This window comes from Cherax quadricarinatus, chromosome 78, assembly GCF_038502225.1.
Source record: "Cherax quadricarinatus isolate ZL_2023a chromosome 78, ASM3850222v1, whole genome shotgun sequence".
Lineage (NCBI taxonomy): Eukaryota > Metazoa > Arthropoda > Malacostraca > Decapoda > Parastacidae > Cherax > Cherax quadricarinatus.
This window is the reverse complement of record NC_091369.1, coordinates 6380423-6395714: the sequence shown is the minus strand read 5'-3', so window position 1 is coordinate 6395714 and position 15292 is coordinate 6380423. Positions and strand designations below refer to the sequence as shown.

Here is a 15292-nt window from a genome sequence, read left to right as displayed (position 1 = left end):
GTTTGTTGAGTTACTGTGGTACTAGCTACAGTGTTTGAGCATTTGGGGAATCAAATCCACTCCATACCATACAGGGGTTTTTGTGCTTATTTAATTCTGGAAGAACTGCTTTCTTGATTTTTCAGAAAAATTCTGCAGCTCTGTTGAGTTAATAAAGTTAGTCACAACCTTTGGCCACATGAATGTATCTCTGGAGTATACATGTATGCACAATTACAGCATTTATGTGCACGTGTATGCATAAATACATGCATATTTAAGTACATGCACAAGTACTGTAAAATAACTGATGCACATGCTGGTGTGCATCCAATAAAAGAACCCAATAATGAGGCACTATTGAACTATACTTGAGATATACAATTATTTTGAAGTCTACAAGTTGTAGATCCCTCCAAAGCAACTTAATAAATACTGCATTTCTCTGAATACACAATCACACAAAACCACAAATATTTCCATCAAATCAAGCTGCTCTTGCCAATGAATAATCACTGGAAAATACTTCATCAAAGTAATCTCCACTTGTACAAATACTCTCCATCTAATGAAATGCACTGCCCTTCATAACCAGGCATACAGCAGATTCATTCTGTTGTCTAATAAACCTCTTGGGAATAAAATACACATCTTCATGTATATGTATAGGTATTTTCCACAGCTCTTCCAGTAGACCCGCCTGAATTGCTCTGCTCATACTGAAGTCGTTCAAGTGCTGATGTTGTCATGCGTACTGATCCTCCATGAGTTGCAACCTGAAAGATATGCAATTCAGAATATCAAAACAACATAACTACTGAAAAGTGCAAAATAAATTTAACATCTCTTACTTCTGAAACTGAGCTCTGTACAAATAGAGCAAACTCTATAAAAATTATTACCCTCTGGGCTGAGGTTATACAATCTTCATGAAAAATCAGAAAATACAGTAGGTCCCCCACTTACGACCCTAAAAAAATTTTGTAGCTCAAGTGGTCAAAACTAAGAACCTATTTAAAAGAAATATACATTACTACTACTACTACTACTTCCCGGAAAAAGTAAATCTTAGACAGGGATGTGTAATGTCACCATGGTTGTTTTATATATTTATAGATGGGGTTGTAAAAGAAGTAAATGCTAGGGTGTTCGGGAGAGGGGTGGGATTAAATTATGGGAAATTAAATACAAAATGGGAAGTGACACAGTTACTTTTTGCTGATGATACTGTGCTTATGGGAGATTCTAAAGAAAAATTGCAAAGGTTAGTGGGCGAATTTGGGAGTGTGTGTAAAGGTAGAAAGTTGAAAGTGAACATAGAAAAGAGTAAGGTGATGAGAGTATCAAATGATTTAGATAAAGAAAAATTGGATATCAAATTGGGGAGGAGTTTGGAAGAAGGGAATGTTTTCAGATATTTGGGAGATGATGTGTCAGCAGATGGATTTATGAAGGATGAGGTTAATCATAGAATTGATGAGGTAAAAAAGGTGAGTGGTGCATTGAGGTATATGTGGAGGCAAAAAATGTTATCTATGGAGGCAAAGAAGGGAATGTATGAAAGTATAGTAGTACCAACACTCTTATATGGGTGTGAAGCTTGGGTTGTAAATGCTGCAGCGAGGAGGCGGGTGGAGGCAGTGGAGATGTCCTGTCTAAGGGCAATGTGTGGTGTAAATATTATGCAGAAAATTCGGAGTGTGGAAATTAGGAGAAGGTGTGGAGTTAATAAAAGTATTAGTCAGAGGGCTGAAGAGGGTTTGTTGAGGTGGTTTGGTCATTTAGAGAATGGATCAAAGTAGAATGACATGGAGAGCATATAAATCTGTAGGGGAAGGAAGGCGGGGTAGGGGTCGTCCTCGAAAAAGTTGGAGGGAGGGGGTAAAGGAGGGTTTGTGGGCGAGGGGTTTGGACTTCCAGCAAGCGTGCGTGAGTGTGTTAGATAGGACTGAATGGAGAAAAATGGTATTTGGGACCTGACGAGCTTTTGGAGTGTGAGCAGGGTAATACTACTGTATTTAGTGAAGGGATTCAGGGAAACCGGTTATTTTATATGACTGGACTTGAGTCCTGGAAATGGGAAGTACAATGCCTGCACTCTAAAGGAGGGGTTTGGGATATTGGCAGTTTGGAGGGATATATTGTGTATTTTTATACATATATACTTCTAAACTGTTGTATTCTGGGCACCTCTGCAAAAACAGTGATATTGTGTGAGTGAGATGAAAGTGTTGAATGATGATGAAAGTATTTTCTTTTTGGGGATTTTCTTTCTTTTTTGGGTCACCCTGCCTCGGTGGGAGACGGCCGTCTTGTTGAAAAAAAAAAAAATACATTACTCAAACGAGTCTCACTCATATTCCTTCCTATGCTAGGGTCTGTGAGAACTATGGATGTAGGAAATATGAGAGGAAAACAGTAGGTAAAGTGTTGAAGTGTCTGTTGAGAGAATGATATTTTATCACTAGAGGAAAAATGAGTAATAAAGAGTACCAGAGTATAGTGATGTCAACTTTTTTACAGTTGTGAGGAAAGGTCCTTGAATTCTGCAGTGAGGAGTAGGCTGTAGGGGTTGTGCTTAGGTTAAATGTGTCCCGAGAACATTTTTTGTTTTTCAACAAGCTGTCTGTATCCCACCAAGGCAGGGTGATCTAAAAAGAAAAATGAAAGCTTTTCTTTTTAGGTCCCAGCATTTTTCTTTTTTAGTCCCGACATTTTTCTTTTTAAAGTCTCGACATTTTAGTCCCCTCTTACGGCATGCATGACTTACTAAGGAAGAATTCTTTTCCACTTCCCTATAGAGATAAGAGTAGACAGCAACCACCCACGGGGGTACTACCGTCCTGCCAAGTGAGTGTGAAATGAAAGCCTGTAATTGTTTTACAAGATGGTAGGATTGCTGGTGTCTTTTGTCTGTCTCATAAATATGCAAGATTACAGGTACGTCTTGCTACTTCTACTTACACTTAGGTCACACTACACATACATGTACATGCTTAGTTATACACACTCATCTGAGTTTCCTTTGATTTTATCTTAATAGTTCTTGGTCTTACTACTTTTCCTTTTATATCCATGGGGAAGTGGAATAAGAATCTTTCCTCCGTAAGCCATGCGTGTTGTAAAAGTCAACTAAAATGCCTCAGTGGGAGATGGCCGACTTGTTAACCCGTAAACGGTCCAAACGTAAATATACGTTTTTTCAACATTTGAAGGTACATAAAAAAAGTAGATCTTTTTGTTTTTCTACATTTGAAAATATGTAAAAAAACTTTAATCTACTTTTGTAGCACTACACATGTGAACATAGATCTGCTTGGACCGTTTACGGGTTAAAAAAAAAAAAAAAAAAAACTATTCAGAAAATAGAAGTAAAACCAGATGGGTGTGTCAATATATATGCATGTACATGCATGTGTAGTGTGACCTAAGAGTGCAGAGATGTTACACCCTTCTAGCAAACTGTTATTAAACGAGTGATGGTTAATGTGTTTCTTTGAGTCATTTTACCTTAGTGAGAAATGACCTTTGCTGCAAAATAAGTAAATATATATATATTATTTTTTTAACACGCTGTCCATTTCCCACCGAGGTGGGGTGAACAAAAAAATCACCATCATTTACACTATCACTGTCTTGCCAGAGGTGCACAGATATGACACTTTAGATGTCCCTCTAAGCAGCAAATATCCCAAACCCCTCCTTTAGAGTGTAAGCACTGAACTTCCCACCTCAAGGAATTTTAAACTATAATGGAACTAATGCAATAATTTACTTCTCTTGTGTCTGGGAGGTTTGGTGGCCTACGCTCTGCTCCTCCCTGACCTGATCCTGCACTTCGAGCAGAATAGTCAGAGGCAATGACAAACTCTGACAAGGTTACATCAGATGTGCCACCAGATTCCAGAGGGATGTGGTTATCACGAAAATATTCTAGCAGATCAAATATTGTAGCAAAAGACAAATGCTGAACTCGACACGCACCATCTGGGTTGATGGTCATCCTTAAATGCTGCAAGGAGAAATAAAAATTAATGAATGGAACCTTAAACATTTTTATTTTTAACATGTTGGCTGTTTCCCACCAAGGCAAGGTGACCCAAACAGTATGTATGTATGTATGTATGTATGTATTTTCATATAGTCGGAGTTGAGTCCTGGAAATGGGAAGTATAATGCCTGCACTTTAAAGGAGGGGTTTGGGATATTGGCAGTTTGGAGGGATATGTTGTGTATCTTTATACGTATATGCTTCTAAACTGTTGTATTCTGAGCACCTCTGCAAAAACAGTGTTAATGTGTGAGTGTGGTGAAAGTGTTGAATGATGATGAAAGTATTTTCTTTTTGGGGATTTTCTTTCTTTTTTGGGTCACCCTGCCTCGATGGGAGACGGCCGACTAGTTGAAAAAAAAAAAAAAAAAAAAAAAAAAATTCAACAAGTCGGCCGTCTCCCACCGAGGCAGGGTGACCCAAAAAAGAAAGAAAATCCCCAAAAAGAAAATGCTTTCATCATCATTCAACACTGTCACCACACTCACATATAATCACTGTTTTTGCCAAGTTGCTCAGAATACAACAGTTTAGAAGCATATACGTATAAAGATACACAACATATCCCTCCAAACTGCCAATATCCCAAACCCCTCCTTTAAAGTGCAGGCATTGTACTTCCAATTTCCAGGACTCAAGTCCAACTATATGAAAATAACCGGGGAATAAAATACAAAATGGGAATTGACAGTTACTTTTTGCTGATGATACTGTGCTTATGGGAGATTCTAAAGAAAACCTGCAAAGGTTAGTGGACGAGTTTGGGAGTGTGTGTAAAGGTAGAAAGTTGAAAGTGAACAAAGAAAAGAGTAAGGTGATGAGGGTATCAAATGAATTAGATAAAGAAAAATTGGTTATTAAATTGGAGAGGAGGAGTATGGAAGAAGTGAATGTTTTCTGATATTTGGGAGTTGACGTGTCAGTGGATGGATTTATGAAGGATGAGGTTAATCATATAACTGATGAAGGAAAAAAGGTGAGTGGTGCATTGAAGTACATGTGGAGACAAAAAACATTATCTATGGAGGCAAAGAAGGGAATGTATGAAAGTATAGTGGTACCAACACTCTTATATGGGTGTGAAGCTTGGGTTGTAAATGCTGCAGCGAGGAGATGGTTGGAAGCAGTGGAGATGTCCTGTCTAAGGGCGATGCATGGTGCAAATATTATGCAGAAAATTTGGAGTGTGGAAATTAGGAGAAGGTGTGAAGTTAATAAAAGTATTAGTCAGAGAGCTGAAGAGGGGTTGTTGAGGGGGTTTGGTCATTTAGAGAAAATGGATCAAAGTAGAATGACATGAAGAGTGTATAAATCTGTAGGGGAAGGAAGATGGCGTAGGGGTCGTCCTCAAAAAATTGGAGGGAGGGGGTAAAGGAGGTTTTGTGGGCGAGGGGCTTGGACTTCCAGCAAGTGTATGTGAGTGTGTTAGATAGGAGTGAATGGAGACAAATGGTATTTGGGACCTGACAAGCTGTTGGAGTGTGAGCAAGGTAATATTTAGTGAAGGGATTCAGGGAAACCGGTTATTTTTATATAGCTGAACTTGAGTCCTGGAAATGGGTAGTACACATACATTGCCTGCACTTTAAAGGAGGGGTTTGGGATTTTCGCAGTTTGGAGGGATATGTTGCTTCTAAATTGTTGTATTCTGAGCACCTCTGCAAAAACAATGATTATGTGTGAGTGAGGTGAAAGTGTTGAATTTATTTATTTTTATTTATTATAAATTTGAGCACACATACAGAGGTACAAAAAAAATACAGATAAGAGCAGCATGCCAAAGCCACTTATACTATGCATAGCATTACGGGTGGCTTAAAATTAACTTAAGATTAACTAAGCAATGATGAATTCAGTGATAAAACATTAATGTAAACAGATTACTATAAAGCACAAGTGAGTATTACAAAGACAGGTCATATGGTTGCATTCAGTCATATGAAGGATGATGATGAAAGTATTTTCTTTTTGGGGATTTTCTTTCTTTTTGGGTCACCCTATCTCAGTGGGAAATGGCCGACTAGTTAATAAAAAAAAAAAAAAAAAAAAAGTCATCATTCAACACTTTCACCATCACTCATACATAATCACTGTCTTTGCAGAGGCACTCGGATACGACAGTTTAGATGCTCCTCCAAATTTCCAATATCTCAAACTGCTCCTTTAACGTACAGGCATCGCACTTCCCATTTCAAGGACTCAAGTCTGGTTAACCAGTTTCCCTGAATCCCTTTACAAAATATTACCCTGCTCACAATCCAACAGCTCGTCAAGTCCCAAAAACCATTTGTCTCCATTCACTCCTATCTAACACGATCACACATGCCTGCTGCATGTCCAAGCCCCTTGCACACAAAACCTCTTTTACCCCCTCCCCCTTATAATATTCTGTTTTATTCTCTCCATGTGGGTTCTGTCATATTCTCATTTATACTTGTGAGGAAATATATTTTTAAAAGATTATAATGATTTATTTCATTAAACTATCAGCTTACCTTTGCTCTGCCTTGATAGTTGAATGTTAGAACATACTCTCCTTTCCTTGTTTCACTTTGTCTAACAAGGAATACACCATGACCTGCAACTGCCTCTTGAAGGACTGCAGCAGCAGCATCACAACGTGATAGTGTGCCATGGAACCAGGGGTAATCCCGCAGACTAGAGTAGAAATCCACATCTGAAGGTACTCGTATATTGACTGTGGAAAGATGAAGTCACCTGTTTTAATTTAGATCTGAAAGAAATGCATATTACTCTAAGAGAAATAATTAATCTACATTACAGGGAAAAAATAGTTCAAAAATAGGTTTTGTGCAATTAATCAATGTGAAACACCTTGCCTGTACATGTGCATGGATGGATGCCTGTATATACTGGGGAAGGAAGGCAGGGTAGGAGTCATCCCCAAAAAGGTTGGGGGTAAAGGAGGTTTTGTGGGCGAGAGGCTTGGACTTCCAGCAAGCATGTGTGAGCATGTTCGATAGGAGTGAATGGAGACGAATGGTTTTTGGGACCTGACAAGCTGTTGAAGTGTGAGCAGGATAATATTTTGTGAAGGGATTCAGGGAAAGCAGTTAGTCGAACTTGAGTCCTGGAAATGGGAAGTACAATGTCTGCACTTTAAAGGAGGGGTTTACGATATTGGCAGTTTGGAGGGACGTCTAAACTGTTGTATCTGAGCACCTCTGCAAAGACAGTGATTATGTATGAGTGAGGGGGATTTTTTTTTTTTTTTTTTTTTTTTCAACAAGTCGGTCGTCTCCCACCGAGGCAGGGTGACCCAAAAAAAGAAAGAAAATCCCCAAAAAGAAAATACTTTCATCATCATTCAACACTTTCACCACACTCACACATTATCACTGCTTTTGCAGAGGTGTTCAGAATACAACAGTTTAGAAGCATATACGTATAAAGATACACAACATATCCCTCCAAACTGCCAATATCCCAAACCCCTCCTTTAAAGTGCAGGCATTGTACTTCCCATTACCAGGACTCAAGTCCGGCTATAAGGGTGAAATTATTGAATGATAATTAAAGTTTTTTCTTTCTGTTTTGGATTTTTTTTCTTTTTGGGTCACCCTTCCTCAGTGGGAAATGGACATGTTAAAAAATAATAATAACAATTAATAATAATAATAAACTGTCACATCTGAGTGCCTCTGCAAAAACAGTAATTATGTATGAGCAGTGATTATGTACGAGCAGTGATGGTGAAAGTGTTGAATGATGATGTCTCATACACATGCAAAATTTCAGGTACATCTTGTTACTTCTACTTACACTTAGGTCACACTACACATATATGTACAAGCATATATATACACACTCCTCTGGGTTTTCTTTCTAGTTCTTGATTTTGTTTATTTCCTCTTACCTCCATAGGGAAGTGGAACAGAATTCTTCCTCCGTAAGCCATGCGTGTTGTAAGAGGCAACTAAAATGCCAGGAGCAAGGGGCTAGTAACCCCTTCTCCTGTATATATTACTAAATGTAAAAGGAGAAACTTTCATTTTTCCTTTTGGGCCACCCCACCTCGGTGGGATACGGCCGGTGTGTTGAAAGAAGAATAATGAGGAGTGAGGGTATTTGTAATCTGAAGGGGCATCTGAACTGTAGTATTGGCATGCCTGTGGCAAGACAGTGATAGTGTGAATGATGGTGAGAGTGTTTCTTTTTCCCTCACCCTACCTTGATGGGAGACAGCCAGTGTTAAAAAAAAAAAAATTATATTTCCACAAGATATGTAGTGTTTTAAAATACTGGATAGCATTTAACAGAACACAGGGAAAGCCCCTTGTTATGCTGAGCATTCAGGCAGCATAAATTCTAACCTAAGACTAACAGGTGGAGGGGATGAATTAGACACATTAGATATTTTGCCATCACTGTCTTGCCAAGACAGTGATGGAGTGAATGCTGATGAAAGTTAATCTTTTTTGGGCCACCCTGCCTTGGTGGGAGACGGCCGATGTGTTAATAAAAAAAAAATTGCCAATTGTCAATTGGTAGAAATTATATATGGATTATAATCTCTCTATGGGAAAGAAAAAGCCACTGGTTAGCAAAGCATCCTCAAAATTAAGATACCTAGGTCCTGCACATATCTAATGCATCAACCAGTCATTATAGTGTGAGGGGTATTCAATTTTGATCCAAAGCAAGGCCTAACTCAGCTCCAGTTCCTCAGATCAAGAGCCATTGTCCATCGAGGGGTCCCCCTTGAAGCTTATGACATGGAATACATTGTCAAACAAGATTTAATCTAAAAGTTACTTAAATGGAGTTTAATTATATGCCTAATTAATTGTTAATACCTGGAACTACTGAGTACCTATCATTAGGTCAGCAGGAGAAGCAGGTGTAACAAGACTTGTAAATGTCTTCCCTCACCTGGTAATCAAATCCTGGTACTTATAGCTGTGAGATGAACATTCTACTACTAACCCACATGTTTGCCACCTCCCATATTGACATTATTTTATTTTCCTCATCATCACTCATGAAAGACCAACTACTTTATTTTCTCTACCAGGATATTTAATTTTAACTTGATCCTTTACCTTTATTAAATATCCTTATACTGTACCTGTAAATCTGTTTTATTTTTATATTTTCCTCATTTTAGTTTCTCAGCCAATCCTCTAAAATACTAAACTACACTTTTTAAAAACTTAAATAGAACTTACCAGCATCATCACTAGAATAGTCTCCAAGTCCATTTTGAGATCTTGAATGCAGTGAAAGATTGCTTTGTCTTGCAGCAACAATAGATGCCTGCAACAAAAAATGATATATAAGGGTAAGTGAAATAGATGAAGTACGGTTTTTGTGCTTAACTGATAAAATGGAAGACATACTAGCGAAATAGCTAAGAATTTGGTTGACTGGAACAATTTAATTCGCCTAAAATAGGACTCAAAGTGGGCAAAATCACCAATGCATAAATATCGCTGACGCAGCAAAATTCGCAAAAGCGTAATTTCACCAATTTTCCATCAAAATGTTTCACTTTACAGCAATTTTCATTTTACAGCAGTAGCCCAGAACCTAACCTGTTGTATAAGCAGGGCCCTCTTGTATAGATTTACACAATTTTTAAACACACCAGCCATCTCCCACAAAGGTAGGGATAACCCCACCCCCCACAAAAAAAAAGGAGGGAAACACACTTACTATCCTTCATTCAAACAAGACATTTAGGAACAGCTGAAGGTTTACAAACAGTAACTAATAGCACAAACATGTGTGAAACTTACCAACCCCTTGTATTACTGTTTTCTATAAAAAAATATTTTGACTGTTGACTGAAAAGACAGAAATGCAACTTGTTTGTATGTTAGGACCTGCATTGCTATACATTCTGACCTGCTGAGAGCTTGGCGAGGTAGTACCGGGAACTCGTGGGGGAAGGTCTGGTGGATGTTCAGGGCGTTCTGTTAGGTCACCACCACCTAGTGTAGCAGCCAGGGACTGAGAGGATTCATTCTTTACGCTGTACATTGTTGGTCGAAGCTCATAATTTTTAGGCCTGAAAAATAGTTCAATCACTTTTAATTATTAAAAATTTTAATATTACATATAATTATGCTATGGGGGATGCGTTCCAAGACCTACTGCGGATACCCAAAACAGCAGATACTAGTGAAACCTATACTGCATATGTAATATTTTTTGTTCACATACATAACTATGATAAAATTTAATTGATAAATTTTGCACAATAAGTCAAGAATTAGCACTTTTTCACTGATGGGAAGCACTTCATGGCTTCTCTTTGCTTTGAAGAACTTCCACCATCACTACTTTTGTGTTTTGTAGTCATTATTAACCAAAATTAAGGATTATTTTCAGGCTACACTAAACCGAGGATAACTAAAAATGCGGATATCGAACCCACAGATACAGGGGTTCTACTGTACTATGGTATTATATTATTCATTGAGGAACAAATGTTAATATATAGAACTTACTGTTCTTTATCAGTGGAACAGCAGTGAGCAACAATAGTGGTGAGCCAGGTTTTCATGTCATCTTGATCTTGAGCCTCCACTACCCACTCAGTGCCACTATCTGCCTGCAACATATTTGCCAGTATGTCATAATTACATGCTTTACCTTCATATGAATCCAATGAAATGAAGTATAATAATATACTTTTAACAAATTAAATGGTAAGGGCCAAGTCCCATCTACCTTTCAAGAATAAACCAACAATGAGAAATATATGTTTTGCACCATCCTTTAACTGTAAGGTGCATTACCCCAGTCTTTAATGTAAGCTTTTTGAGACAATTATTTGAAACATAATTAAAAACACCAAAAGCATGGTGTGGCATCAGGCCAATATTATACCTATATAAAACTTTCTGTCTGCAGGATAATAATAATGAGAGACAAAGAGAGTAAAGAAATTTCCAGAAATGCTGAAAAATACTCCAAAAATCAGAAATGACTCACTCCCAGGCTGTGGCAACTGAGGTATGAAATTTAACATACAGCACAACAAGGTAACAAATATATGTCTAGCCAACAAGAGGAACATAATGATTATACTGTAGATGGAATGGAAGGTAAGAGAACAACAATAGAGGAGACATAGGGACATAAAGTACATAGAAGAAGAAATTATAAATGTATTCATATCAGAAAAAGCAGAGGGGGTAGCTGGGTGCAACAAATTGGGAAAATAAAGGAAAAAAAGGTGCATGAAAGTTGTGTTAAAAATTTTCAAGATAATAGAGAAAAGACATTGGCTAGGAAAACTCATCTAAAAGAGAAAATTAAGAATCTCTTTTTAACACAATGGCCATTTCCCACCAAGGTAGGGTGACCTGAAAAAGAAACACTTTCACCATCATTCATGCCATCACTGTCTTGCCAAGGAAATCAAGAAACACTTTCACCATCATTAAAGACAAACCAAGGGTATAAGAAGATGAATAAATGAAGATATGATAATGTGCGAGTGTGGTGAAAGTGTTGAATGATGATGAAAGTATTTTCTTTTTGGGGATTTTCTTTCTTTTTTGGGTCACCCTGCCTCAGTGGGAGACGGCCGACTTGTTGAAAAAAAAAAAAAAAAAAAAAAATGAGAAGAAGGAAGAGACTAGTCCAAGAAGCCCTAGAGACCACTGGGAAAGAAGACACTATGAGAATGGATGGAAACCAAGAGAATTACCTACACTCTTTTATGAAGATACTCTTCACAAAGGTAACTAAAATTGCATTAAAAAATAATATTACAAGACATAAACAGCTACTGCATTGAGCTCACCTGACACACAACAAAAACTATAAAAGAACAAGGTAGATGTCTTAGTCTCTGCTGTAAGCGATTGATACAGTGATTGGGAGAAACTGGGATTGTCAGTTGCCATAACCACGTAAATTAGATTAAGAGCATTTCAAAAGATAAAAAAAAATAAAATTAAATGAAACTTTTTACTTTATATATTAATAATGAATTTTGGACCATACTATTTAGGAAAATACACAAAGAATATTAACTTTTTTCAACTCTTCAAAAAATGTACACTGCCTACAAAAATATAAAAAATTTAAAAATGATGAAATATAGTGAATTTTGAAAAGTTTAAGGGTTTTCTGTATTTTAAAAAGAATGTATCAGAGATAGAAAATTTACTTTAAATTTCAAATTTTTTCACAGCTTTGGCTCACCTTAATAACAAATGTGTTTCTAAGGTCTGGCATCTCTAAGTCAGTAGTTTCTCTGGCCTCATTTATTGATATGCAGAAGACACCCGTACGTGGCTTCATGCTCTGAAAGTTATTTATTAGCATAAGCATCAGTTATGACATGTAAAACACAAAAATCATAAAAAAAAATTAGGCAAATTAAATGCAAGTAAAATTAAATACGATGAAATTGCTTATGTTTCCTGAAAATAGAAATAAACAGCATATTATATTGTAACATTTTCTATACTACAAAAGAGCTTACCTCCTATCATGTAAAAGAACAGCAACATAATAAATCATATTATTTTGTAAAACTGTGCAATACACCCTCGTGGAATTTTTCCTTATGGTATATCTGTCTCACATTCAGAGAATGGAGGATCAAGCCTCCACCACGTCTTGTGCTGAATGACCCACACGGGTTTAGTGCTTAACATGAATTGAAAAAAAAAAATCTTTGTATGGATCATACAGCATGGGAGAAGAAAACTTTGAATTAACCTACAGGAGGAGCCACACTAACCAGAAACTGCCCCTGACTTGTGAAACAAACCCCAGTTGCTGCATACCTTAGGAGGAGCATAGAACTCGAGCATGTGGCCAGCAGCGACCTTGAGTAGGGCCATACGACACTTGAGCCAGTGAGGGCGCCCCTCCTGAGTGTCCCCAGCCAGCAGATGCACTGTGCCCTCCCGTGCACACTCCACCGTCACTTTCACCACACGACCTTTGTGTCGCTCAGGCTTCGCCTGCTTGTCGTGGTGAGGCGACAGTTCTACCTCATCCGAGTGCTGCTTCAGGAAGATTTTACCTTTCTTGAGCCCCTTGAAGGAGAGTCTCCTGAAGAAGGGTTTATGGGAGACCTTAGGTGAGGGAGACTCTCCGCCTTCATCACTAGCTGCTGCTTCCAGTATGTCGTCGGCCGAGGCCGACCTGGTGCCGGCCACCCCAGCCGAGACCGACCTGCTGCTGGCCACCCCGGCTGAAACTAACCTCGTGCTGGCCACTCCTGCTGAAATTGACCTGCTGCTGGCCACAGTGGCCGAGGCTGACCTGGTGGTGGTGACAGTGACCGAGGTTGACCTGGTGGCAGCCACAGCCCCCAGGCCATTCCTCACCTTGACTCCATTACCAGGACTAAGCAAGGCCTGCTCTAAGTGACCTGGGAAGAGTTCTGCAAACTTGTGTGCGAGTTCCTTGTGCTCCAGCTGTCGGCACTGTGCCTGCAGTGTCACGAACACCCTCCAAGACCTGACGAAGTCTGCTGCAGCACTCCTGGCCTGCTGATCACAGAAGTCTTCCCAGTCATGGCTGCTGTTCTCTGCCTCCGTGTCTGCTGCAGTAGCCATGCTGGGTCTCGTGCATGGCCTCTCTCCGCCCTCACCTGGGAATAACCTCCTCAGGCCGTAAAATCGACACCATCCTTTAAATATTTTGCCTGGAGTCTTCCTTGCCTAGGTTAAACTCACACCTCCATCTTTGCTGCAATCATCACTAATGTTTACATGCCAATATTCCACTCAATTAAACTTTTTTTAATTGCATTCATTTACTCAATGATTGCTATTATATTATTATTGTGTAATATAAGAAATGAATATGGTAATTTTATTTATTAATAGGGGTTTATATTTTCCAAGAAAAGACCTACTTTTGACCTTCTCCTCCACCATAATATTTAGCAGCAGGATAAATCAGGCTCATCTCAATTATCATTGACTTTTTATGTGTAGGTGATCCTGTATGCAATTACATATGTTAATTTTTAATGTGTTCATATATTACGGTTTGCTAATAATCCTGAATATTCATAGAGTTAGTAGCAGTGCAATAATAAACCATTTATTGTTCCAAAGGGCGTTCCCACTATTTGAAAACTGCCTCCAAATATTCACTTAGATAATTATAAACCCAAAAATGCGTATCATTCAATGTATACACACCTGAGAGTTTACTGTTATCACTATTTAAGGGGTTAAAGTACCCTAGCAGCCATCAATGGAGGGTTTTGCTGTGTCTACACTCCTAAATACTACTTATCTACACTAAAACACTATCTTCACTACTAAACATTATTTATCTTCACTAATAAACACTGTTCATCTTCACTGATAAACACTACTCACCTTCACTAATAAACACTTCATCTTCACTAATAAGCACTGCTCATCTTCACTAATAAACACTACTCACCTTCACTAATAAACATTGTTCATCTTCACTAATAAACACTGCTCATCTTCACTAATAAACACTACTCACCTTCACTAATAAACACTGTTCATCTTCACTAATAAACACTGTTCATCTTCACTAATAAACACTGCTCATCTTCACTAATAAACACTACTCACCTTCACTAATAAACATTGTTCATCTTCACTAATAAACACTGCTCATCTTCACTAATAAACACTGCTCATCTTCACTAATAAACATTACTCATCTTCACTAATAAACACTGTTCATCTTCACTAATAAACACTGTTCATCTTCACTAATAAACACTGTTCATCTTCACTAATAAACACTGCTCATCTTCACTAATAAACATTACTCATCTTCACTAATACACACTGCTCATCTTCACTAATAAACACTACTCACCTTCACTAATAAACACTGTTCATCTTCACTAATAAACACTGTTCACCTCTAATAAACACTGTTCATCTTCACTAATAAACATTACTCATCTTCACTAATAAACACTACTCGTTTTCATCAATAAACACTACTCACCTTCACTAATAAACACTGTTCATCTTCACTAATAAACACTGTTCATCTTCACTAATAAACACTGTTCATCTTCACTAATAAACACTGCTCATCTTCACTAATAAACACTACTCACCTTCACTAATAAACACTTCATCTTCACTAATAAACACTGTTCATCTTCACTAATAAACACTGCTCATCTTCACTAATAAACATTACTCATCTTCACTAATAAACACTACTCATTTTCACTAATAAACACTACTCACCTTCACTAATAAATACTTCATCTTCACTAATAAACACTGTTCATCTTCACTAATAAACACTGCTCAT

General features: G+C 37.9%; 1 protein-coding gene across 1 annotated transcript; it reads right to left on the bottom strand.

The window, feature by feature from the left end:
* Positions 1 to 493: 493 nt before the first annotated feature.
* Lnk (SH2B adapter-like protein Lnk) lies at positions 494 to 13732 on the bottom strand. The gene is made up of 8 exons (XM_070101620.1): positions 12802 to 13732; positions 12212 to 12313; positions 10504 to 10607; positions 9899 to 10061; positions 9220 to 9307; positions 6526 to 6728; positions 3755 to 3991; positions 494 to 755 (listed from the first exon to the last, which is right to left on the bottom strand). The coding sequence occupies exons 1-8, from the start codon at positions 13579 to 13581 to the stop codon at positions 633 to 635; spliced, it is 1800 nt and encodes a 599-aa protein (XP_069957721.1). The 5' UTR covers positions 13582 to 13732; the 3' UTR covers positions 494 to 632.
* Between the last annotated feature and the right edge of the window lie 1560 nt (positions 13733 to 15292).

Excerpts from the sequence above, each read along its gene's own strand:
- Lnk (XM_070101620.1), bottom strand. The coding sequence starts at position 13,581 with ATGGCTACTGCAGCAGACACGGAGGCAGAGAACAGCAGCCATGACTGG. Across the intron at positions 12,314-12,801 it reads AGTTCTATGCTCCTCCTAAG|AGCATGAAGCCACGTACGGG; the intron begins GTATGCAGCAAC and ends AATAACTTTCAG. Across the intron at positions 756-3,754 it reads ACCTCCCAGACACAAGAGAA|GTTGCAACTCATGGAGGATC; the intron begins GTAAATTATTGC and ends CATATCTTTCAG.